Here is a 26,585-nt window from a genome sequence, read left to right as displayed (position 1 = left end):
TGAGAGCGACTTAGTAGGGGAATAACCATTGATTCGATGAAGTGAGGAGAGAGGAGAAACGGAGAGGATGAGGAAGAGGAGGAGGAGGAGGAGGAGGAGGAGCGGGATTGCAGCAGCACACCCGTGCGTAAATGTGACCATCCTCGCTGTGGTCCCCTCCTGCCTTCCATCCTCTCCATCCTCTCTCCGCTCCTTTTTCAGCCGCTCGGTGGTCGCCGGTCAAATTTGGACCACCGTGGAGTCCCGAGTGTCGCGGCTCGGCGCCCTCCTCCAAGGTTTGGGAGGAGGAGGAGGAGGAGGCGCGCCGGGAACCACGTCCAGGTTCCTCCCGGGCTTCGTGAGCACCTCCGGCGAGAGTCATGGCTCGGAGCGCCGGGAGAGACGCGGCTCGACCCGCTCGCGGATGCCGGTGATGCGGGGTCTGATCGCGCCGCAGAACACCTTCTTGGACACCATCGCCACTCGCTTCGACGGGACTCGTGAGTTCAAAGTCTTAGCAGGGAATTACTGCGCAGCGGATGTTTCACGGCAATTCGGCGTCATGACTTTAATGAAAATTGTCTCGTGTTGCTAACTTGGCCGCTGTGGGAATTGATGGCGATGCCTTCACGCGCACAAACATTCGTGGATTAATAAGCAGCACTTGAGCGGTAATGAAGTCAAATCCGATGACGCGCTGCAACCACATGGCGACACAAATCATTGAAAACGGGTTGCAGTTGAGTTGACTGAATGTGTTCACTGATGCAAGGTGTGTTGATCATATATGCATGCGGGGACTGGGCCAAATGTATGTAAATCAGATACGGGGTTCGGGGGTCGATCAACAAGGAAGAGTCATCTATTTTTGTGTGATTTGACCAACTTGAGCTATTTCATGGTTTCACTTTTGCTGCCCACAAACACAACAAAATGTATTTTCTTTGCAGAAGTACACTCTAAAAACTACCAATCTGGTTAAGCTCATATTGGCTTGATTAACCAATAGATTGGTCAGACAATGATTATTCCGGGTGGTCAATTTGATTGGATAGCCAAACAACCAATGAATTTGGTTACAATAAAAAGTAAATCTAGATAGATCACTTGGAACTATATTTATTAGGGGGTGGGAATCTTTGAATGTCTCACGATTCGATTCCGATTTTTTTGGTCTTCAATTCGATTCAGGCTCGATTTTCGATTAGGAACGATATTTGATTCAAAATGATTTGATTGACAATGATTTTCGCTTCAATCTATAGATGTGCTAGGAATTGTAATGATCTACTCCAGTCTGACTCGCTAATGCTAATTAGCGCGCTGCTCGCTGCACTTTTATCACCCAAAAGAACGGCTCTTCGCTGAATTTTTTTTTTTTTTGGGGGGGGGGGGGGGGGATAACTTGATCGTGACTTTTTCCTTCTATTCTCTAATGTGGCTACAACTTAACAGTGAATTAGATCGCGTGGAACCACACTGCCCCTCAGTGGCCAAACAGGGTACAACATGAACAGCGCTCTCAATATAGCCACACACAGACAAAGGCAAGACAGTATAAAATAATTTAAATAAAATCCATTTTGGGACATTTCTGTTTGCACCTCAATTGCTCTTACCACGAGGATCCTCAGAACAAAAACAGTATTTCTGGTACCTTTATCTGACATAAATCCAAATTGTGTTTCAGATATTTCTGGTAAGATTTGATTCCGCATTCTGTTCATCAGCACGCGTAACAGGATTTTTGTGATGTAGCTGACACATAAAGTGGATGGAATTTATTTTAACTGAAAATATTTGTGGTTCCATCTTATTTAGAATGTTCATCCATATGTCACCGGTACACCTCAAAGCGTGTGCCACCGTTTCACGCATACCTGACCAACATGTGACGACAATTTTAATCACATGGTGTGAGATCAAGCGAATGAGGAGCATCCAACAGGACCGACCCACTCAACCAGGAACTTCTCATTCAGCTGATCTCACACCATGTGATGCCTTCCTGTGGGGTTACATCAAGCCAAAAATCGATAGGATAAGGACTCGGGATCTCCCACTGCTTGAAGAATGCATCATTTATGGTTATGTACTCCGATTATGTATTTCTGGACTAAAGTCTTAGAAAAACTTTCCGCTATTTTGGACTGTAGGATACCTTTATCTCCAAACTTGTGTTTGCTAGGTGACCTAACAACAACTGACTTACCACATAAACAATTTCAATCTACACTTGTAGCCCTTACTATCGCTAAAAAAACAATTCTTGTTAACTGGAAAAATAAACAAACTCTGAATGTCGACCAATGGTCTAACCTCCTCATAAATCACATTTTAATGGAAAAAATATCTGCCTCAAATAAAAACCAAATATCAAAATTTATAGAAACATGGTCTACGTATATAGAATTTTTTAACCTAATTCCGGTTACTTAATTCTGTCTGTTAGCGAGAGCCACTACATCGTGATAACTTACATTGATGTTTCTGCATCTGGCAATTTATTATTATTATATTATATTATTAGTATGGGATTTTTTTTTAATGGGCTTTAGGTGAACTGATGAATACACGCACGCACGCACGCACGCACGCACACACACACACACACGCACGCACACACACACACACACGCACATACACACCCACATACAAAAAAAAGGGTATATATATATATATATATATATATATATATATATATATATATATATGTGTGTGTATTTAAAAAAAAAACAACAAAAAAAAAACATTTATTAAATTTTTTTAAATTGATTTGTTGGATTTTTAAAAAAAAAAAAAAAAAAAAAGGAGAGCAATGATGATGTCAAATCGAATGAACAATACTGAGCTCTTCTGTAAAAAAAAAAAAAAAGAATGCATCAGAAACGCATGTGCTTCATTGACTCCCGAAATAACGTCAGGCATGTGTGAAATCAATGGTGGTTTGCTTGCTGTGGAAAGTTGGTGCACTCATTTATGGATGAACGTTCCAAATCAAAGATGGTACCTCAAATATTCTTACCCTGTCAATTTTCAATGAAATTTCAATGACATTTTCAATAAACAACACAAAATCATTTGGTTACTTTTCAAACTACCCTATCGTCGCTGTTAAGTGAAAAACACTTATGTCCATTTTTGTTTTGTTTTTTTACATTTCAACGCCTTCTTAAAATAATCTTTCATTTAAACGCAAATTTTTCAGGAAACACAAAAAATTGAACTATTTGCATCACAATGAGAGGATTTAGGCAAACAAATAATTTTTGCAAAAATAAATGATTTAGGCAATTATTTTAAGACGATTTTTTTTGATTTGGGGATGAAACTGAATACAGACATCCCTAAAACGTAAAAATAAATAAATAAAAAGACAAAAATGGACATATAACACAATTGCAATTGCGCTACATTGCAATCTTAAATATTTTTGAGATGTCCTCTGCCAGGCTCACTACATTATCACGCAATATGTTTATTTTGTACGGAACCCGGCAGGGGACATCACAAAAATATTTATATTTTGCAATATAACGCAACGCTATTGTGTTGTATTGCAATACTATTGCGTTCAATTAAAATAACTATCGCATTTGCGATAAAACGCTAAACTATTGCGCTTTAACGCAATGAATTTTGCAAAAAATATTGTGAAATAAAGCAAATTGTTTTGCGAGAGCGAGAGTTTCCACTTGGGGTCATTAGCAACAGCCTTGGCTATGATCAACACCCCAATTGTTTTGTTAATTCACTTTTAGATGATTAAACATTTAGTTCATACTTTATCCCTTTGCATGCCAAGTATGTCCTCGCCTCGGACGTCTCCAGATCGTAGAAGTCTCTCCAAGCCATCCATGCTCCTGCAAGCCCCGCCCTACAATTAAATCAATGACCCGGAAGTGGAAATCTTCCTCCAAAAATAACATTGTGCTATTTCACAATACATAATTATATTTATTTTATTATTATTATATACGATACATATATTCACTAAAAGTGAATTAACAAAGCAATTGTCTTGTTTATGATAGTTGACGGAAGTGGAATGTCTTCTTCTCTCGCAGATCATTTGAGCTATTTTGCAATTTTTATTTTTAAAGTCACTGCGTGGAAACGCAATAGCATTGCAAAGTACTGCGTTATATTGCAATCTTAAATATTTTCGTGATTTCCCTGGCGGGCTCCATAGTTTTTCAAATAGCAGCGATGCTATCTAAAATGGATTGTGTCGAACCAGAACGAGCACATTTGGTACATAACTCCTAAATAATATAATGTATCTCCCAGGACAAGCAGCAAGATCTACTTTGTTCTTCTTGTCTGAATCAAGTCTGGCCAGCATATTTACATGAGCTTTATCGGTGCTTTATTCAAGCACAAATGACTTTTTTCCTCTTTCTATCCTCTCTCATTAAGTCATTCAGAACAGTTCACATCCTTCAAAGTGAACATTCGGCTCACTCCACATTCGCTCATGAATGGACGTTAATGATCCCGCTGGAACGAAGGCCGTACTCACTCGCTCTGCTCCAAAATGAATTATGCACAACTGTCAAATGGCGTGATTCCATTCCAGCACATTCACGTGTACATTCTCCTCTCATTATTAGTTTGGGTAATTGCCAGTGACTCCATTATAATGGAGGAGCAAATATTGCTCTGGGAAAGAACAATAGAGCAGCAAAGAAAGAGAAGTGAGACAAATGGAAGTGGATGGAAAAGCAGCAGGCATGTTGAATTCTTCAAAGGAAGTCGAATCACGGCTAAGTCTGACCCAAGAGCCGAGGCGAGCACGGGGAGAGCCGTGCAGGAAATATGAATTGAGCTTTTTGGAAATGATTTGACAGTATTTACATACAGTCAATGTGTCGAACTGTATGCTGACGAAAAACAAAACCAACCACAGGATCTAATTCTGTCTGCAGACAATGAAAATGTTATTGCTCTCCCATAATGGCGCTTCACAAAAGCAATCACAGAAACTCGTTCGAAAATGGCCGCTTTGTCTTCCTGATGGTTTCAATTTGCTGTCCCCAGACAGCAACTTTGTGCTGGGGAACGCCCAAGTCCAAACGCTCTACCCCATCGTCTACTGCTCCGACGGCTTCTGTGAACTGACCGGCTTTGCCCGCGGCGAGCTCATGCAGAAGAGTTGCACGTGCCACTTCCTGTACGGCGGCGAGACCCGCCAACACCTCACCTCGCAGATGCAGAGAGCTCTGGATGAGCGGCGCGAGTTTAAGACTGAGATCATCCTATACAAGAAGAGTGGTGAGAACTGGCAGAGAATCAAAAGGGATATTCCCGCTTCAGATGCACAACCTTTGTACAATTGCCACGTTTTGGGGATTTAAAATAATGAGAACAAGATTAAAAAATACAAAATTGTTTGGTGCAAATACAACACTGCTCACCATCATTTTGAATTATGAACAGTTCCAAATAACAACAATCAGTGTGAGCAAAAAACCTTCCCTTTTCTGCAAGAAAGCAATAAAAATTCATTTTTTATTCATTATTCATATTCATCCATTCATTATGAGCCGCTTATCCTCACAAGTGTCGCACAATTCAATTATTAAGTTAAATCATTCATCAAATAACTGACTAATAAACCATATTGCAAATGTAACTGAGTTACTGTATTTATAAAAGTCATGTGTTAGAGCAGAGGTCCCCAACCCTGGTCCTCAGGGAACCGGTATCCAGCCTGTTTTCCATGCCTCCCACAGCCAACACAGGTGGAGATCGTTATCAGCCTTCTCCAGAGATTGCTGATTAGCTGATGATATGAATCACCTGTGTTGGCTGTGGGAGGCATGGAAAACAGGCTGGATACCGGTCCCCGAGGACCAGGGTTGGGGACCTCTGTGTTAGAGTATTAGTTATTGTAAAAAGCAACTAAGTTACAGTAACGCGTCACTAGTAACTAGTTACTGCCCAACACTGGTGCTGACTCCCCTTTAACATGACTTTGAATGTGATTGGTTACCTATGAACACGGCCACATTCCAGTTATGAGGGTGTGCACACTTGTGCAACTAGTTTATTTATTGAATATTTTTTAATTTCCCCTATCAAATATATCTTTTTAAATGTGTTACACATGTTATAAGTCACGTTAATAGTGGTTAAAGCAACAACCTGTAATTTGAACAGGGGTGTGTAGACTTTCGCAATGCAATGTATTTCTCCAACTAGTTTTCTTTGTGCAGGCTCCAAGTTCTGGTGTTTGCTGGACATTGTGCCCATCAAGAATGAGAAGAGTGAGGTGGTTCTGTTCCTAGTCTCGCAGAAGGATATCACAGAGAACAAAGACCTGGACCATGACAACGAGTCTGACACCGGTGAGCTCAAGATCCTCTTGAACAATGAAACAACTGAAAAGGTCTAACAGACACGCCATAGAGTCGCAGACTGACCAGAATTCACGAGTGCTTTCCACATTTCTGATGAAGGAACGGGCCTGGAGGTCCACCAGATCAGCCGCCCGGCTGGCTTCAGCGTGGAACGCCGGCGAAGTCGGGCCGTCCTCTACCAGCTTTCTGGGCACCTGCAGAAACAAGACAAAACCAAGAGCAAGCTGAATATCAACAATGTGAGAACTGCTGGTGCTGTTGATGACATCTTGACTCATGCATGCCATTTGTTTTGTGTTTTGAAAGCGGGCAAGCTTTATTTCTAACCTTAATTTATTAATATCTAACCTTGGGAATGAAGAGGTTAATAAAACTGATAAAAACAAGAGTGTGGGTGGTAGTATGCATGGTGAGTAGAGAGCGAAGATAGGGTGGTTTCTTTGGAGCTTTGTTGGAAAAACATGCACCATGGAGCTTATTAAAATTGGATTCAAGGACTGAGTTATAAAATTAGGACAAAGAGGATGGCAACATGCAAGAAAAAAAAGAGAGATTCTTTGCTGTGAAATCTTTCTGGCAATTCCGGATGTTGTCAAGAAGGGAGACAGCTTTGATTAGTACGGGTGTCCATTTCATTTACCGCTTAACCGGGATCGTCCAGGGACCGAACAGCCCGTATCAGGGTTCTTGATACCCAGTACTCCCCAAGTGACATGGTCGACTGTCTTCTCCAAATCCACAAAGCACATGTGGACTGGTTGGGCGAACTCCCACGCACCCTCGAGGACCCTGCCAAGGGTGTAGAGCTGGTCCACTGTTCAATGGCCGGGACGAAAACCACACTGCTCCTCCTGAATCCGAGATTCGACTTCTCAACGGACCCTCCTTTCCAGCACCCCTGAATAGACCTTACCACATTAGGCTGAGGAGTGTGATCCCTCTATAGTTGGAGCCCACCCTCCGGTCCCCCTTCTTAAAAAGGGTGACCACCACCCCGGTCTGCCAATCCAGAGGCACTGTCCCCGATGTCCACGCAATGTTGTAGAGGCGTGTCAACCACGACAGCCCCACAACATCCAGAGCCTTTAGAAACCCATGGTTGATCTCATCCACTACCGGGGCCTTGCCCCCGAGGAGCTACTACCTCAGTGACTTCGAGCCCAGAGAATTGAGAACCCACCTCAGAGTTCCCAGACTCGGCTTCCTCAAAGGAAGGTAAGTTGGTGGAGTTGAGGAGGTCTTCGAAGTATTCTCTGCACCAATTCAGAGCTTCTCGAGTCAAGGTCAGCAGCACCCAATCTCCACTATACACAGTGTTAATGATGCAATGCTTTCCTCTCCTGAGACGCCAGATGGTGTACCAGAATTTCCTTGAAGCCGTCCAGAAGTCGTTTTCCATGGCCTCATCGAACTCCTCCCATGTCCGAGTTTTCGCCTCAGCGACCGCCGAAGCTGCATTCCGCTAGGCCAGCCGGTACCTGTTAGCTGCCTCCGGAGTCCCACAGGCCAAAAAAGCCCGATAGGACTCCTTCTTCAGCTTGACAGCATCCCTTACTGCTGGTGTCCACCAGCGTGTTGGAGGATTGCCGCCACGACAGGCACCGACCACCTTACGGCCACATCTCCGATCGGCCGCCTCAACAATGAAGGCGCGGAGCGGAACATAGTCCACTCTGACTCAATGTCCCCCACCTCCCCCGGGACAAGGGATAAGATCTGCCGGAGGTGGGCGTTGAAACTCTTTCTGACGGGATTCTGCTAGACGTTCCCAGCAAACCCTCACAATACGTTTGGCTTTACCAGGTCTGACTGGCATCCTCCCCCGCCATTGGAGCCAACACACCACCAGGTGGTGATCAGTTGACAGCTCCACGGTTCTAGTCATCAATCCAATGACACGACTACAAAGTCGATCATCGAACTGCGGCCTAGGGTGTCCTGGTGCCAAGTGCACAAATGGACACCCTTATGTTCTAACATAGTGTTTCGTTATGGACAATCCGTGACGAGCACACAAGTCCAATAACAGAACACTACTTGGGTTCTGAGCAGGGGAGACGTTCCTCAATCACGCCCCTTCAGGTTTCACTGTCATTGCCCACGTGAGCGTTAAGTCCCCCAGCAGAACGAGGGAGTCCCCAGTGGGAGAGCTCTCCAGCACACCCTCCAAGGACTCCAAAAAGGGTGGGCACTCTGATCTGCTGTTTGGTGGATAAGCACAAACAACAGTCAGGACCCGTCCCCCCACCCGAAGGCGGAGGGAGGTTACCCTCTCGTCTACCGGGGTGAACCCCAACGTACAGGCGCCAAGCCGGGGGGGCAATCAGTATACCCACACCTGCTCTGCGCCTCTTACCGTGGGCAATTCCAAAGCGGAAAATAGTCCAGCCCCTCTTGAGAGGATTGGTACCAGAGCCCAAGCCATGTGTGGAGGAGAGTCTGACTATATCTAGTCGGAATTTCTCTGCCTTACACACCAGCTCGGGCTCCTTCCTCACCAGAGAGGTGACGTTCCATGTCCCAAGAGTTAGCTTCTGTAGCCGGGGATTGGACCGCCAAGGTCCCCGCCCTTGTCTGCCGCCCAGCCTACCATGCACCTGACCTTTTGGGCTCTCCCACCAGTGGTGAGCACATGGGAAGCGGGACCCATGTTTCCTCTTCGGGCTGTGCCCGGCTGGGCCCCATGAGTGCAGGGCCGGGCGCTCGCCAACGAGCCCCACCTCCAGGCCTGGCTCCAGAGGGGAGCCCCGGTGACCCGCGTCCGGGCAAGGGAAACGTCTGCCCATTTATTGCACTCATCATAAGGGATCGATGAGCCATGCTTTGTTTAGCTCCTCACCTAGTCCTTGTGTATCTGAGGTAATTCTAAAAAAACGGCGCACACTTCTAAATCTCTTCTGCATACCTTCTTATAGAGTCGGGCGACTTACAGAATGAATATCTAATGTTACCAATTGAATATGTATGTTAAAAAGTGTCACAGTATGCGTAAAACAGTTCACTGGCCAAAGTAGACCTAGCTAAGACTACTCATAGTTAAATAAAGTCTTCTTTTTTAACCTAATAAAAGTTGGGACTACGAGAAAAAACTGTGCTTGTGAATATGTTCGTACAGTTAACGCAAGTACAGATGAGTGGAAAATGGCAAATGTACAAAAATAATGTGAGTGAGGAAGAGTTTGACTTGATTTATGACTTAATCCAAGTAATGACTTGACTCATTTTGCCCGTCTGAAATTTAGCGAGAACGCTAGCTTGACTTCTTGCCATAGTAACTTGGGACTTGCTTTGCTTGAAACTTGAAGGTAAAGAATAAGTACTAATTTGGCTTCATATGCTGCTTCTTCACTGACCATCGTGTTTTTCTTTTTTCTTTTCTTGTTTCATAACAAGAGTGTTCTGGGAGCCAATGCTAACCCGGTGCCAGAGTACAAAGTGGCAGACATCCAGAAGTCCCGCTTCATCCTCCTCCATTATGGCGCATTTAAGGCCGGCTGGGATTGGCTGATATTGCTGGCGACCTTCTACGTCGCCGTCACCGTCCCTTACAATGTCTGCTTCACAGCAGTGGAGGTACGAGAGGATGGTGCGTCGACAGCACGAAACCCACCCAGTGTCAGTGACATCTTGGTGGAGATTCTTTTTATGATTGGTGAGGATGCTCCTAATGCTGCGACAATATTTCATTTTTTGTGTTAATGAGCGCAAAAAGAACACTGCGTCTGTGTTTGTGTGCGTGTTTCAGATATCGTGCTGAATTTCCGAACCACTTACGTGAGCACGTCCGGTCAGGTGGTGTACGACGCCCGCTCCATTTGCATCCATTACGTCACATCCTGGCTTTTTGTGGATCTGATCGCCGCTTTGCCATTCGACCTGCTCTATGCTTTCAATATCAGCGTGGTGAGCCCAACGCGGTCTTTCACAATTCTTATTATCGAGCCAAGGCTCATATTTTGCATGAGGAAAATCTCACGGAATTCCACCCCAAAAAAACATCAAAAAATATATATGGCAGGGTTGGTTATGGTTTGTTCTTATTTCTTTTTGACTTTTGTTTTTATTAAATGCAGTTAGTTTTAATTTGTTTGAAAAGCAATTTTATTTATTTATTTATTTTTAATGTGTCACTTTAGCTAATAGTTTATTAGTTTTAGTTTTTTTTAACATTATGGAGTATTTCTCGAGTGCGAGATTTAAAACTACAATTATTAACTGACTATTTGACTTTCTTTCTTCTGTATGGAAACAGAATGATACTGAAATAAATACTGGTAATTAAAATGAGCCCCAAAAGCTCATGTACGATATTAACTGAAAGAGACGATAAACTAAAGACCTTTTTGCTACGATTACAATTAGCTTTAGTTTTATAAATGTCAGATGTAGTTTTAGTCAGTTTTGTTTCATTTTATTTTGATAAAATAGTATAATAACCTTCGTATACAGTACTGAAATATTGAAGATCTTGTCTTAATTTACTCATAAATTGACGTACGTTGTGTAAAATGTGGGACTGTTTAGTTGACGAAAATGTTACAATAGTCTGTTGTGTGAAAAGCAACAGGTTAAAAGACCAGTTAATTGTACTGTAATGTCTGCCCTCTAGAGGAAAAGCATTCCATTGCTCTGCCTGTCACTATACATCGCAGGCATAGATAGATGAACAAAGACTCATTATTTGTAGTGAATAAAAAAACATATTTTTCAGACAAGTTAAATTGAATGTTTTTTTCCCCCTCATTTCTTCCACGTTTTTTGTGCATGACCCAGAACTTCGGGGTGCACCTGTTGAAGACAGTCCGCCTCCTGCGCCTTTTGAGACTCCTGCAGAAGCTGGACCGCTACTCCCAGTACAGTGCCGTGGTGCTCACCCTGCTCATGTCCACCTTTGCCCTGCTGGGCCACTGGATGGCCTGCGTCTGGTACTTCATCGGCCGCAGCGAGATCGAAAGTAACAGTCCCGCCTCTTGGGAGATAGGTTTGTGACGGAACAGGATTCCTGTCTTAACTGTTATGTGCAGTGTAAAGCTTGCCAAATTTTCCATTACTGTTCAATTTCATATAGACAGTAATGACCCAATTTCCTAGCACTGATTTTATTTTTATTTTTTTAAGCAATTGCATAGCATAACACCACCCTTGCAATAAATGACCAGTCAGGAGATAAACAAAGTGATTACATTTCATCATCTGGGGGACTTTATGTTTTATGCAAGCATACCTCAAAATGGCAAAAAAGTAATGCTAACCATCCTAAGCAGCTACATACACACCTCCAAAGATAAGTCAAAGAATTATCCTTATCATTTTATCCACAGAGCATGTTTTTGTGAGAAAACGTAATGATGGCGATCTGTCTCACCTCCTACTATGTTCACCAAAAATAACAATGTTGGGAGGTACTTGTGATGTTAACTGTTATTCTTGGTCTCACGATTCAGACCAGAAAATACTGCATATACAAGAAGGGGTTTGATTAATTGCTTTTTTGTGTGCGTTGCTTATGCAACGGATGCCAGCTAGCTTTGTGGAACTGTACAAACCCTGGAGAACCCACGGAGTCAAATTTGGCCCCTATAAGTTCTGCTACTCAAATAACAAAGACCTTTTTTTTTTTTTTTTTACAAATTTAACTTCAAAAGTCCAGAGTGCCACTTCTGACCCCCGCATGGGGCCATCTAGTGGATGAATATTGCACTTACATGAGCCAGAGTGGTGGTGACAAGATGGCTGGCAACAAACATGCGGTTTTGTTGAGCTGGAAATCAATCCAAACAAAACCATCTTCTCAGCAAACCATCAGATGGTAAAATTGTGTTTTTTTTTTGTTAATCTATTTCATATCATGTTGCAGAATGCCTAGGAGTATGTTTTATATATATATTGATAAATTAGCAACTCTGAGCTAGTAGTTGCTAGCAGTCATTTAATGTATATTCATAATTTTCCAAAGAAGAAAAGGGTTCTTGGGTTCTCCAGGGTTAAGTAAAACTTGCTCCTTGAGACCTTGAGATCTGCATTAGCCAGCGGTTTGGGGGCTTGAGCATTTACTCTCCTGGGCTTCTGTTGCGTAGCACTAGCTGGCATCCGCTCACCACCGAAACCTCTCTCAATTAGGGTCACAGTATCAATTGTAACTGTGGCGACAGGCTCGACCAAGCAACCACAAATCCTCACTGCTCGGGAGTTGAATAGACTAGCATTGTATGCTAAAAGCTAATGTAGCACTTAAGGCAGTGGGGAGCGCTAGCTGACATCCGTTACACTTATCAGACCCAAAATACATAGAAATCACTCTTCCGTTCTTGTTATGACTGCGGATGATAACAATTGCATTGGTGTGACTACTGAAGAGTGGAGCTGTCACAGTTTGGTCATTTTTACAAAGAAAGGTAGTTAGTGGCTAAGCTAACATATGGAGTTTGAGGCTTTCACTTGTATAGCGGCATCCACCGGGATCCAACCAACAACATCTGGATCGGAGGACGACCACTATACCATTCGGCCATGCAGCCCGCTGCTCCCGTTAATTATAATGATATAGATTCAAAGGGGGGAAATACAAGAAGACAAAACAATCCAACGCATTCAGTGACAAGACTATATCCATACAGATTAATTACACAAGTAGAGACAACTGGAGAAGATGCAAGGGAAAGATTGGGACCATGACTAAAGACAAAATGTGACCATGTGGGACAACATGTTGCACAAGATACAATCTTTTTTTTTTAAAAAAAAAAGTCAGGAAAGAAAGCCCCCAGCAAACTATGAAAAATTGACCACAGTCAAAACAGTAAATCAGCAGTCCCAACAGGACCAAGACAGAGGGCACACACAGTCTGTAGACAGAGAATCGATCACTCGGCTTAGCAGGGAAATGGCGGTTAAACTTTTATGCCTTGTCCCCAACAGGCTGGCTGCATGAGCTCGCCAAACGATTGGGCACACCATACTTCTTGGCTCCACTCACCTCCCTATTGGGGGTTTCCGATTCGCCTCAAGCTACCGTGACGCCACAACTGATTAACTCCAGCCAGTGGAACAACTCCGGCCTGGAGCCGTCGAACGGGGCGGGTATGTTCGGTGCGGCCCAGTGGAACGGCAGCAGGTCCCGTGCGAGGGCGCCGGGCGGTGCAGGCACGGCGCTGAGCGGTGGTCCGTCCGTGCGGAGCTCTTATGTCACGTCACTGTACTTTGCCCTGAGCAGTCTGACCAGCGTAGGCTTCGGCAACGTGTCAGCCAACACCGACTCTGAGAAGATCTTCTCCATCTGCACCATGCTGATCGGAGGTGTGCAAAGCACCACGCTGGACACATACCAAATGTTTCCTTGCTGATTTTTGCCGTCTTCGTTTGACTTTTGTCTCTTCCGTAGCATTAATGCACGCCGTGGTGTTTGGAAACGTGACAGCCATCATCCAGAGGATGTATTCCCGCCGTTCCCTTTACCACACCCGCACCAAGGATCTGAAGGACTTCATCAGAGTGCACCGGCTGCCCAAAGCCCTTGAGCAGCGCATGATGGAGTGTTTCCAGACAACCTGGTCTGTCAACAATGGCATTGATGTCAGTGAGGTAGAAATATTCAATAATATGAAATCATGCATCTCACGGTCACAGTCTAGAAAGTTCTAAGGACACTTCATTCTCGCCACTTTAGCCTTTTGTCCTCGTTTCTGTATTCTAGAGCAGTGTTTGCCAACCTTTAAGGAGCCAAAGTACATATTAACAACGAGCACAAAACTCTGATCACCCGACGGGGAAGGGAATATCAAACAAAGTGTATCTGGGAAGCATAGTCCACAAGGATGAGAGAGCAAATCAGGTCATAAGCTAACGGACTTTGACCCATTTGGAACTCCAACAAGATTGAGATATTCAATACAAATGTAAAGCAGTTCTCATACAGAAATATGGATATGAGATATGAAATATCAGCAACAAATTACCGATCTTCATCAACAGATGCCTCACAAGTGACCAAAAGCCTAAAACGCCTCCTGGTGGACAACAATAGATGGAGTAGAACAACAAGCCTGTCAGTCAGGATGCGATAAAGTTTTCTGTTCAACTAAATACAGACGAGTCACTCACAGTGTGGACGGACGTCCGGCTAACCATCCCAGCACTATAAGAAGATTCTTCTTCCTCTGTGTCTGCATGACTGCATCATACTGTACTGCTTCCCAGTGGCCACACTTTGAATTGCAGCATTATGTCACAATGCGCACACCGTTTGATTCTTGGCATTCTATTTAATTGTTACCGCAAGGGTTGTGCACAAATCAGCGGCGACTTGAACTGAGATGTGACTTGGCAGTTAAAAACCAACACCTGTTGAAGAAATGAATCATTTTTTTTCCCGCGTGTTTGTTTTCTTTCGGGTAGTGAGAACGTTGGTTATCCGAATGCAGGCTGGAGATCATTGAACAGTTCCTTCGAAAGTTTTATTTCTACAGAATATTCCGGGCACAAGCGAGCTCCCAGCAATGGTGGCAGCCTCTCGCAAGTGCGAAGTTACAGCGGATTCACAACATTCTTATACTATCTTGAAGGGGCGGTACCACAAAGCCCCCACCAGATGAGATGAGACTTTAAAAACATCATTGATTACAGACACGTCAACCACAGACAAGTGTCCCAGTCATGACGATAAGACTTTAAAAACATCATTGATTACAGACACTTGGCAGAAATTGTGACATCACTAACAAAGACACATCCACCGATAAAAGTTCTACTGAGGAAATAAATAAATTAAAACTGTTATGACTAAATCTGGGCAGAAGACCCTCTTCACACCGAATCAGAATTTTTAGATTTGAGTCAGAAAAGATATAGTCCCGTGAATTGTCGCAGAGGAACGTTTGGGTGGCAACACTCTTGTCACAGTACTTGTGTGAAAGCGGCTGCGTATGGGAGTATTTGGCTGGTGAATGATCTTTAAATGAAACCTTCAAAAGAAGAAGAAGTCAGTCAAGAATGCCCAGCTAGGCGACGTATCACAACCTTTATCTTTGGTACTTCACTGCTGGCCTCTCTCGCCGTCACAACAGCATACAAAAGGCAACAACAGGTTAGCTTAGCACTAGCTAGCTGGACCAACAATGCGGATGATTTACTGGACCAAAGCAATTAAAAGGAAAGCTGGATTCTATGGCTGTCCAGGGTACAACAAAGGGTGCTGGAAGTTGAAGTAAGCTATTTTAAACTAAAAAGGAAAACCTTTTGTTAGGTTAACACTGCTGTGTCAACGCACTCTGGTTCAATACCGAGATATATTTTCAAATAAGGGAATGAATAGCGCTTGGTAAAACGCTTAGGATTCCGTATGGCTCTACTTAAATGCACTCATTTTTATCAAATTGGATGTTTCATTTGTTTGGCTGTGAAGTGTTTTTCAGGAAAGCACAATAAGAATCCGATTAAAGTTCATTTAGTACTCGCCTGTTAATGTGAACACGAATTGCAAAAGCAGATTTTGGGTGAGTCAGAGCTCTATTTATTATTCTATTTGTATGCGTTACAATTTTATGCAGTGGTATTTTCCCTTATTGAAAAACATTTTTAGGGGGAGGTTGGCACAAATGAATGGCATTTCTGACCATTTCGATGGGCAAAAATGATTTAAGCGAGTGTTTTGAGTTCCTAGCGTGCTCACGGTACAAATTCAATTCTTATCTCAAGGCGCCACCAAGGTATTTCTCGTCATATTCTATTCAAGCTTTTCCCCATCGATATATATTTTATTCATATCCACTCCACAGCTGCTGAAGGACTTCCCGGATGAGCTGAGGGCTGACATTGCCATGCACCTCAACAAGGAGCTGCTGCAGCTGCCACTCTTTGAGTCAGCCAGCAGAGGATGCCTGCGCTCGCTCTCGCTCATCATCAAGACGTCCTTCTGTGCTCCCGGGGAATTCCTAATCCGGCAAGGCGACGCCCTACAAGCCATCTACTTTGTGTGCTCCGGCTCCATGGAAGTGCTGAAGGACAACACCGTGCTCGCTATTCTGGGTAGCAAAGAACTTTTGTTCCATTTCATGTGATAATCATACAACCGGCACGATGATCGAAACCTTGGATAGCACCACTGGTTTCAAGACGAATTGAGACGGGCCGCAAAACAATCCTATTGTAGATCAGCGTTGAATTCATCACATTCATGCCCACTGCACGTGTCTCAATTTGAATTTAAAGATTTGTGTATTATTTATTGATAAGTGAAGGAAAGCGCCCTCTTTTGAGTCAAATTTGAAAAACACTTTTTTCTGGATATACCCCAATTTTCACAGTCATTTTTTGTCCAACGTGACCCGTCTCCAAATCATGGAGTTTTTGCAGGCAATGAGGTGAGGGAGTAGTTAGCACGTGTGCCTCACAGCTTTGTGGTTTAGGGTTCGAATCTTGGATCTGTCCTTCCTGTGTGCATTTATGTGTGTTTTCCCCGCTTGAGGTCTGATTGTGAGTGTGTTTATCTATGTGCCCTGTAATTGGCTGATGACCAGTCCTGGGTGTACCCCACCTCTCTCCCAAATTTAGCTAGCATGGGGCCTCACCTTAGCTGCGACCTTATTGAGGACAAACAATAGATTAAGGTTAGATTCTGAGACTCTGGTTGGCGGTGTCTGGTCGGTGCTGGATTTCACTTTCCTTTCTTTTCTTTGGTCCTTCCTCGGGTCTCCTGACGGCCTCACGACTCTGGCTGGAAGTGTTTGGTTTAGGTGAACGGTATGGGATTTTTTTAATAGGTTTTAGGTGAAGTAATGAATACACACACACTCGCACGCACGCACATACACATCCAAAAAAATAATAATAATAAAGGAGAGCAATGATGATGACATGTCAAATCGGTAAAATTAACGAATGAACAATACTGAGCTCTCCAGGAAAAAAAGAAAAAAATAGAAAAAAAGATTAAGGTTAGATGGATGGACTTTTTTTGTGTGTGCGCAAAATCCGGCTAACAACTGATATCTGAGCAAATTATTGAATAATGAAAATGATTGAGAACCAGATGCTTTTAAAGTTGAAGACTACCAGAAAGTTATTTTATAGAACAATATGATATCATGTCAATTATCACTCTATTTTAGAGCAGCAAATAAAAACAGCCACTGATGCCAATGTCAACATCCAGCATTCTTATCTCGCAACATTCTTGGCAAACTAAAAGCCTCTCCACAGCCAAGTTCTGCGACTCTACGCTAACGCTGGTCCTCATAGCACACATGAGACCGTTCAGGTGGACACAAAGAGCTCAGCTCAGCTGCACATATTGAAGCAAAATAGGCTGCTTGTATTAACTCTTTGACTGCCAAAAACGTTAAATAACGTTTCGTAAAATCCTATAGAGGAGTGCCAAAGACGTTAAAAGACGTTTTTTTTTTTTTTTCAAAACAGGTGAAACTAACCATTTTCTATTGTTGATTACTCAAAAACGGAATAAGGTAGAAACAAACTTTTTTTTTCTGATGGAAGATGAGAGTCCAATCTTGTTTTGGCAGTATGTGTGTTGCCATAGTCCAAACACATAATTTTCTATGGACCTTGAAAGATCAGTCAAAATGCTTAAAATCGGCTGGCACCCACGGCATCCCTTTTCTGAAAACGTCTGGCAGTCAAAGAGTTAATGATCTAGCTGGTGTAAATAATGAAGTGAATTATGCTCTTATTAGCATTTCGGCCTGCGTAGGTGCACACATTACACGCACAACATGATGACATGCACGTTGTCATTGCCGGCTCCCGTGCGCTCATTCGCAGGAGGTGTGTTGTTCTTCTGCCAGAGGCGCAGCTGCACAAATTGCTTTGGCAGCGCCGCTTTGGATTTACAGCTCCGCAGAAGCGATGCGATGCAGAGGGAGGAAGAAAAATAGAGAAAATGGTGCAACACGGAGAATCTCATCCACTTGAAAATTTCATCTTCCCACATCCCACAGTAAAGAAAAACATTGCTGCACCTCCTCCCTCTCCTAGTTTGGACCACGGATTGAATCAGTAAGCAACAGCTACACTTTTAACCAAGCCTTTCTTTTCAAATTCTAGGAAGAGGCGACCTGATTGGCTCCGACTGCTTGACTCAGGAAGAAGTGATTAAGACCAACGCGTGTGTGAAGGCTCTGACTTACTGCGACTTGCAGTACATCAGCCTCAAAGGGCTTCGCGAGGTTCTCTGCCTGTACCCCGACTACGCCCAGAAGTTCCTTACAGAGATCCAACACGATCTAACCTACAACCTCAGGGAAGGACACAGCGCCGAGGTACGGTGATGCCGACGACTCCATAAATTTACTGAACACGCGATAAGCGGCGGGCACAAGAAAGTTACACACTCCAGAACCCCTGAGGGTCCCCAAGATGTTCGCCAAACCAGATGGCGAAGGCCTTCAGCATGTTCTGCATCTGTTTCTGGGATGCAAGAATCCAGGGGCCAGACTGTGAATGAATCGAATTTCCTATGCTCATTGCCGTAAACAAAAATATCATTCTCGGCCCGACAGTTCTTATTCCCCATGAGGGCCTTATGCTGAGACGCCAAAGCATTTCATCTTACGTCTGATTAGATTCAGTGAACAGAAATCCACAGCAATGTCATTTGGGAACAGAAGGAAACTGGGCTACTTCTTGGTTGTTTAAAGCCAGAAGTGGGCACTTCCATCATTTCCTGTCAATGACAATGCCCACCTTTCGGGGAGCATTTAATGACGCAAAGCCTTCAAAAAATACACGAGCTTTCCCGTTGCCTTTTTCTAACAATGAGAAATAGTGGCTACCGGCACCGATGGTAAGGAAGGGGATTAGTTCTCACGCATGCGCATAAGGTACTGAACTCTTTGACTGCCAAAAACGTTAAATAACGTTTAGTAAAATCCTATGGAGGAGTGCCAAAGACGTTAAAAGACGTTTTTTTTTAAACAGAGGTGAAACTAACCATTTTCTATTGTTGATTACTGAAAAACGGAAGAAGGTAGAAACAAACTTTTTTTTTCTGATGACAGATGAGAGTCCAATCTTTCATTTGGTAGTATGTGTGTTTCCATAGTCCAAACACATAATTTTCTGTGGACCTTGAAAGATCAGTCAAAATGCTTAAATCGGCTGGCACCCACGGCATCCCTTTTCTGAAAACGCTTGGCAGTCAAAGAGTTAATAATTGGTGTCAGATTGGGGGCGTCGGTCACATTTGGCCAACGTCGGATTGGTGTCTTGAGGTCTTTCCAGTGGCATTCAAGCTTGGATGCAAAAGTGAGCGGCAAATTTCCACCAGCGTAGCTTAGCACTCTGACCACATGCTTCATGTTTACCGTCGTAACTATGGAACCTTACTTTTAATTTCTGGGGTAAACATCACACAGGTCCCAAAGCTTTCATTCGCTCTTGAAATTCCCGATAAATCTTTGCGCTACACGTGAACCATGTCTTCTTCTCGTCATCAGAAAAACAATGTGACAATGAATCCACTCATGTTTTCTGTTTCTTGTGCACATTAATCATGCTTACACGCCCACGATCCTAAGATTATGAGGGAGTCCTGCAAAAAAAAAAAATCCTCCCCTTTAAACTCTTTGACTGCCAGACGTTTCCAGAAACGGGTTGTCCCCAGTGCCAGCCGATTTTAAGCATTTTGACTGATCTTTCAAGGTCCATAGAAAATTATGTGTTTGGACTATGGAAACACACATAATACCAAATGAAAGATTGGACTCTCATCTTTCATCAGAACAAAAAGTTTGTTTCTACCTTATTCCGTTTTTCAGTAATCAACAATAGAAAATGGTTAGTTTCACCTCTGTTTTGAAACAAACGTCTTTTAACGTCTTTGGCACTCCCCCATAGGATTTTACTAAACGTTATTTAACGTTTTTGGCAGTCAAAGAGTTAAGGAGTCTTTGGATCCAAATTCTGGTTAATTTATTATTTCATCTAAATAAATTATATTTCTTAATTGCCTTTTTGGCATGCAAAGAACTCTTTAATGACTCAAGCAGATTGCCAATTAATTGTCACGTTAACTCATCAGTGTTCCTAATTGTGCTGCTAAAGAAATAATCCCATTTTTTTTAAAATGCCTGACAGAAAATCTAGGGCAAGAATCCATCTGTTTTTTTTGAAGATTCGTCCCAGCTTTGCCACCCGCTCTTCCACCCAACACTTTGCTTTGGATGGCGTTACACTTAAAAACAAAAACAGCCATCTGGACCGGTTGGAGAAAGGATCAAATCCTCAGCCAACGGTTAAAGATGCTCGCTAAAGACAGTTGGTGTCAATGCCAGACGCTCCCAGATGGCGCTCAGCTGTTGCACGCACACTTTGCTAACCGAACAGCGAATTCTCATCTTAAGTGACCGAGCGCTTACACACACTCGGGTCGTTCATCTTTAGACTTGCACTCATGTTTTTCCCATCCAGTGCGTGGCTAAATATAGTGCTGTAAGAGAGGTGGGGAAGGGAGGGGGGGTCACCCCGGGGAGGCAGGGGGGGGGGGGGGGTCACCCCTAGCCGGATAATAATAGAACGACAACTACATGCAGATGAGCTGCTGTAACATAAAGATGAAAGGAGGCTGCGGGCGGAAGCATAATGAACAATTTCAATTATGTTTACGCACACACATCGCAAATGCACTCGGCAACACATAACTAAGCACGTTTGTGCTTGTGTGCCGTCATGCACATTGTGCATTCCGACGTTGCATGAACACATTTGCCCGACACGTGCAGCGAGCGCACACTGAAAATGAAATCTCAAACAGCCCCTCTTCCCCCCCCCCCCCCCCTTCCCTCAGAGCAAAACCTCAGCTAAAATTAAACCTCTGTGATCTAAAAATACCAGCCTTGCTCGCACGTGCACTGGATGGAGACGATAGAAATGCTGGGGAAACGAGATGGAGAGGAATGGAGGCGATTCCTCCCTTGATGAAAGCAGCAGCAGGGAGGAGTGAATGGTGCTCGGTTCTTAATGAGAGCACCCCTGAACACACGTGGTGAGGAAGTGAATGAAGTTGAGCTCCAGCGCAACTCTATGAATGGGAACTTTCCTTACTCGAAAAAGCTCAGCAGCATCTCAGCTTTGTGAAATTAATAAGGCTTTATTTTGGTGACCCGTAGAAATTCTGCGCGGCATGGAGTGTTAAATGCCATTCTTGGTCATTTTGCAGACGAGCGCAGGCCGGCAAATTGGGCCGGGTTCACAGCAAATTCTGTAGTGTCATATTGAGTTAAAAATCGAGTGTTAAACCATTAAAACTGTGAGAAATTAACACACAAAAAAAATGAAAGTAAATAACGCTTTTAACTAATTTGCTCCCAAAAACGTATAAATATGTTCTATTTGAAATGTTTTAAGTGTCCCAAAGACGGATTTATTTATAAAAAAAAAATTAATGTTTTTTTTTTTTATGCTAGAGCATACAGAAGGCTTTGATGTAGCCTCTCAATGGCAGAGAACGGTTGAGGAAATGGTAGTTATTACAAAAACGGCTAGCAGGTGGCAGCAGAGCAAAAGAGATCAACCAGGGCCATGTAAAAACGAGATTCTAAATATGAATGAAAATAAAAAATATATATATTTGTTGTTTTTATTTCCATTTATATTTAGAATTTCGTTTTTATTATATATATATATATAGTATTTAACTTTTGCATTATAATTTCTATATCCATTTTTATTTTCACTTGTATTTATTTATTCATTCATTCATTTATTTAGTTTTATTTCGGCAGTCTTGGTCCTCCATAACAATGATTCCGAGTGTTTGATTCATGAATGAATGAGGTTGCGTGAGACCAGCTGTCTACTGGCCACTCCGCCAGGCGCATCTCCAAGACGCTGCGCTCTGTCTGCTGCGTCGGCCTGCTTAGTTTGGCAGAAACTGCTCTGGCAAATTGGCAAACACCTGCAGCGAGCGAGCCTTGCACTGACTGGAGAATCAGGATACGGATGACAGATGCACTGTTACAAAAATAGCCTCCGTAATGTAGCGCTAGCACAAACAACAACCGGCATGAATGAACATTGCATCCCGCCTCCTCTTCCTCATTTCAGGTGGACTGCGAGAGCAACGGAGGACTGGCGAAGAAGCTCCCCTCCATCAAGGAGGACGAGGAAGGCTCCAACTCCGAGGAGGAACACTCGCCTCTACCAAAGATGCCCCCGCCGGGCAGGCTGGGCCGAGGCCTGCGCTCGCCCCTGCGCTCCCCTCTGCGCTCGCCGCTGCTCCCGCCGAGACCTTTCAGACCCGCCGGCAATCACGCTCGGCCCGCCAGCCTGCAGATTCCTGTGGTGAGCTTCAGCTGCCTGCAGCCAGAGCTTAGCCCTCGGTATGAAAACAATCATTGATCTCCAGGCAGGGTGCTGAGCTTGCCTTCATCCAGTCTCAGTGAGACTCCACACTTCTTCTTTTTTTCTTGCAGCATGAATCAAAGCAAAGGTCAATTTACATCTTGTAGACGCACAGTAGTGCCTTTAGATATATGTCGTTGATTTGACGACCAAAATTGAACATACGCATCTCAACTTTATTCATGACAAGCAGCAGTTTGCTGTCATGCGTCAAAAAAGCTGCTTCTTGCCAATTCCAGTTGAGTGAACATCAATAGAATAGAACACCTTTATTGTTATTGTACAGCAAGTATAATACATTGAAATTGGGAGCACTGCTCTCTTTGGTGCATAGTAGATCAATTAATTAATTAATAAATAAAGTCAAATGGAACATTTTTGAATAGCAATAACATTCACTAGTAGAAAATGGTGGTTGTTGTCCAAATATAGAGAATTGGACCTTGTTATTTTAACCAAACATATAGCTTTGCCTTTATGAAAAGCCGGTTTAGCCTTATGCTAACAAACTATGCAAAACTCCATAGATGGGTTAACTCTTTGACTGCCAGACGTTTTCAGAAAAGGGATGCCGTGGGTGCCAGCCGATTTAAGCATTTTTGACTGATCTTTCAAGGTCCACAGAAAATTATGTGTTTGGACTATGGAATTACACATACTACCAAATGAAAGATTGGACTCTCATCTTTCATCAGAAAAAAAAGTTTGTTTCTACCTTATTCCGTTTTTCAGTAATCAACAAAAGAAAATGGTTAGTTTCACCTCTGTTTTGAAAAAAAAAACGTCTTTTAACGTCTTTGGCACTCCTCCATAGGATTTTACTAAACGTTATTTAACGTTTTTGGCAGTCAAAGAGTTAACAAATAGCATCGGTGTCAGAGTACATTCGAAACTAATAAACTATGTCTCCACCTTGAATGGAAAATTCCGAGTTTACGCCACAATTACCACATAAGTCAAAATGGCAGTCTTACTTGATGAATACAAGCTCTCCACTCACAAAAAAAAAAAGCATTGGACTTTGGGTCATTGTAATTTGATTTGTGGGGGAGTATTTTAAATTCATAATGTGAGTTTTTTTTTTTTTTGGGGCGATATAAACAGAAATGAGATGTAATTGGTCTATAACGTTCTGCAATTGGCTGGCAACCAGCTCCGCTGCCCGAAGCCGGCTGGGATAGGTTACAGCACCCCCCGCGACCCTTGTGAGGAATAAGCGGTTAAGAGAATGGATGGATGGATGGTCTAACGTTAGAAGAATGTCTTTACAAACGGCCAAGAGGCACGTACATTGTTACATTATTAAATATGAAAGAATCAAAACCACATATATAAACAATTTAGTTCTTCGTTCATCTGCATATTGTACATTATACTAGCAATGTAAAAACTGTTCCATAGAAAATTTAAATGTGCAACGTGTGAGCTAAAACATGTCAAAAGACTAGCATATGGTATGTTAGCTAGCACACAGCTGTGGTGGTTTGATCTGTGGTTGAGTTATCCCGGCTAGCCAAGAGTAAGATATTAACGATAATTTCAGCTATTTGAATGATTAGAGTCATGTACTGCCTATTTTTAATTAGCAGATTTAATTAGATAACCAGCATGTTTGCGAAGACAAACGCGTAACGCAAATGTCACTCAACTAGAGCAGCTAGTTACTCCATTTATATAGATAATGATGCAAGCTGGTTTACACCTAAAACATGTAGAAAACAAAATAATACATTTTTATCACATTCAAAACTCAAAAACGAATCTTACCACTTAGGAAGCGCTCACTCCTGTTGTCTTGTTAGCCTCCATTTCAAACTTTTCACTGATTTTACACATTTTGTGTGGCGTTCAGGGTCTATGGGAAAAACATGGAATGATAATTTAGTTTCCATTTCCATCAAGTTGCGGTTGGAACATCAACCGCACGACTACTTTTAGGCCTGATTTTCTGAGAATACGCCGTTTTGTTTTCACCGAGTAACGGGCATTGCATTGCAGAAATGTCAGAAATACATTCGGCATTCGACACATGCCAGTAAGGAATTGTTTTGAATTGGCTAATTAGCTAACTTGCTAGCTACCTGAGAGGCAAATTAGCTGGCAAGCTAATGACCCAAACCAGCTGGCAAGCTCAAAATTAGCACACTGCAATGGAAACAAGTTTCATGAATTGATTTGGTGATGGCCAAGTGAAAAAAAAAAAAAACCTGTTTCAGTGTGTGTTTCAAATATAATAGCTAAGTGGCTAGCTAGCTAGCCATGTTAGTCAAACTTAGCAACGAGCCTCAACAGCTGACAATATGTTTACTTCAACGGGTAATAAAACCTAGATAAGATATGCACAAAATCATTCTTTTACCTTGCCAAAAGAGGAGAAGTTCTTCTGCGGATGATTTGATGTCTGGACTGCTCAGCTTTGGACATTTAAGTTGATTGGGTCGGTATGATGACATCACGATGTTCGAAGAAAAACAACCTTTCTGCTGTGTCAATTGCACATATACAATAAAATAATCATATAATAACATGTAACTTGGAGTCGCTGGGATTCCAAAGTTTGTGTAATATTTTAGAAAAGTATTTTCCCCAAAATGCTGAATCCTCTACTGCATTATTGTGATATTTTATCTTATCTGTTTACACTTTCTGGATTTCTCCCCCCCCCCCCCCCCACACACACACACACATTTTTGCTCCCATTCAGCTTTGTAGATGGCATTGAAACCGAAAACCAAAGCAGTCCGGACGCAAAGTTTAATTTTACTCCACAGGATTTTTCCCGCTACGATTCTGCCACAGGTAACAAACAAAGCAGCACTTTCTGTCCACTCGATTTTGAAAGCGTCCGTGATGTATTTGCACTCGCCATCCACAGAGGAGCCCGACGACGACGACGACGACACCATCACTAAGCTAAAACACCAGGTAAGACGGCTGCACTTGAACCCGTGACATCCGGCCCAATTTGACCTCTGACTCATTTCTCTCCGTCTCCACGCACCAGATGAAGGTCCTTTCCCGCCAGGTCACCACCGTGACTCAGGAGCTTCAGGAAATGTCCCGCCTCCTCAAACCGCTTTTTCACAACCCCTCCACCCTGCTGATCCCCGGCGCCGTGACCCCGCCTCCCAGCATCTCCTCGCACACGTGTTCCCCGGCTCCGCCCCTTTTTACCCAGCATGCAGTGGAGCGATCGCTCGCCTCTGGTAATTGCGCAGCTGCGTCCCCTTGCTCAGCTCCGCCATCTCTTCACAGTTCTCCACGTGAGCAAAAGTTCTTGCGGCTTCACTCCTGGTCCTCCTCCAACCCCTCCCTCTCAACATCCTGCACTCCTCTTCTGCTGGACTTGACAGGACCAAGTACGGCGCCGAGCCGATATCAGCTCCACCCCCAGCCGCCATTCTCCACACGCTCGCCTCCGGAGCTCGACTTCCAGCGGGTTCTCGCGGCACCCCGGTCGCAGGAGGTCCTCTCGAACCTGCGGGGAGAAGCGTCGCGGGCCGAGCACGCCACCCAACTCAGCTTTGTGGATGAGGGGCAGCCATGAGTGTGAAGAGTGCGACACAACACAGCAGCAATTGGGGTGTTAACGTTTCAGGGTTACATTTTTAGGAGTTGATCACCTTGTGTTAGTTTAACTCTGTAAAGATGTAATGGGCTCTTTGCACAAATTAGAGATAGACCGATAAGGTTTATTCAGGGACGATATCGATGCCGATTATTACTAGTCAAGGAGGCAGGTAACCGATATTTGAAGCTGATATTTATTTTTAGTCAAAAGGATGAAACAAATATTGGCATTGTTTCTTTTTTCTTTCTTTTTTTTAACTACGGAAGAGGATTAGGGCCAGTGAAGAGAGAGAGAGAGAGAGAGAAAAAAGTTTGTCAGGA

General features: G+C 43.3%; 1 protein-coding gene and 1 long non-coding RNA gene across 8 annotated transcripts; one reads left to right on the top strand and one right to left on the bottom strand.

The window, feature by feature from the left end:
- Window positions 1-122: 122 nt before the first annotated feature.
- On the top strand, window positions 123-26,572 carry LOC144053094 (voltage-gated delayed rectifier potassium channel KCNH8-like). 5 transcript variants are annotated; one of them, XM_077567164.1, is made up of 16 exons: window positions 123-479; window positions 5,020-5,253; window positions 6,198-6,329; window positions 6,441-6,580; window positions 9,735-9,993; window positions 10,087-10,244; window positions 11,115-11,322; window positions 13,260-13,637; window positions 13,723-13,922; window positions 16,115-16,364; window positions 18,399-18,613; window positions 22,398-22,672; window positions 25,399-25,493; window positions 25,570-25,619; window positions 25,699-25,957; window positions 26,048-26,572. In XM_077567164.1, the coding sequence occupies exons 1-16, from the start codon at window positions 404-406 to the stop codon at window positions 26,239-26,241; spliced, it is 3,123 nt and encodes a 1,040-aa protein (XP_077423290.1). In that variant the 5' UTR covers window positions 123-403; the 3' UTR covers window positions 26,242-26,572. The 5 variants fall into 5 exon arrangements, 4 of the variants coding, with proteins under 4 accessions (XP_077423290.1, XP_077423281.1, XP_077423271.1 ...); XR_013294330.1 differs by lacking the exon at window positions 26,048-26,572 and having other exon boundaries at window positions 22,398-22,634; window positions 25,699-25,775; XM_077567155.1 differs by having other exon boundaries at window positions 11,115-11,295; window positions 25,699-26,572.
- Window positions 4,918-25,170, bottom strand: LOC144053181 (uncharacterized). Of its 3 annotated transcripts, none has more exons than XR_013294351.1 (4): window positions 25,054-25,170; window positions 24,462-24,549; window positions 6,405-6,535; window positions 4,918-5,237 (listed from the first exon to the last, which is right to left on the bottom strand). It is a non-coding gene; the product is annotated as an uncharacterized LOC144053181 (long non-coding RNA). The 3 variants fall into 3 exon arrangements; XR_013294350.1 differs by lacking the exon at window positions 4,918-5,237 and adding an exon at window positions 5,822-6,301; XR_013294349.1 differs by lacking the exon at window positions 4,918-5,237 and having other exon boundaries at window positions 5,822-6,535.
- Window positions 26,573-26,585: the final 13 nt, after the last annotated feature.

Source organism: Vanacampus margaritifer, chromosome 1 (assembly GCF_051991255.1).
Source record: "Vanacampus margaritifer isolate UIUO_Vmar chromosome 1, RoL_Vmar_1.0, whole genome shotgun sequence".
Classification (NCBI taxonomy): domain Eukaryota; kingdom Metazoa; phylum Chordata; class Actinopteri; order Syngnathiformes; family Syngnathidae; genus Vanacampus; species Vanacampus margaritifer.
The sequence above is the reverse complement of the archived record's forward strand: the minus strand, read 5'-3'. Positions and strand labels throughout refer to the sequence as shown.

Bases quoted from the DNA above. Each gene is read 5' to 3' on its own strand.
- LOC144053094 (XM_077567145.1), top strand. From the start codon at position 404: ATGCCGGTGATGCGGGGTCTGATCGCGCCGCAGAACACCTTCTTGGAC. The intron at 11,323-13,259 runs GTTTGTGACGGA...TGTCCCCAACAG, and splicing joins TCCCGCCTCTTGGGAGATAG to GCTGGCTGCATGAGCTCGCC. The intron at 13,638-13,722 runs GTGTGCAAAGCA...TCTCTTCCGTAG, and splicing joins CTGCACCATGCTGATCGGAG to CATTAATGCACGCCGTGGTG.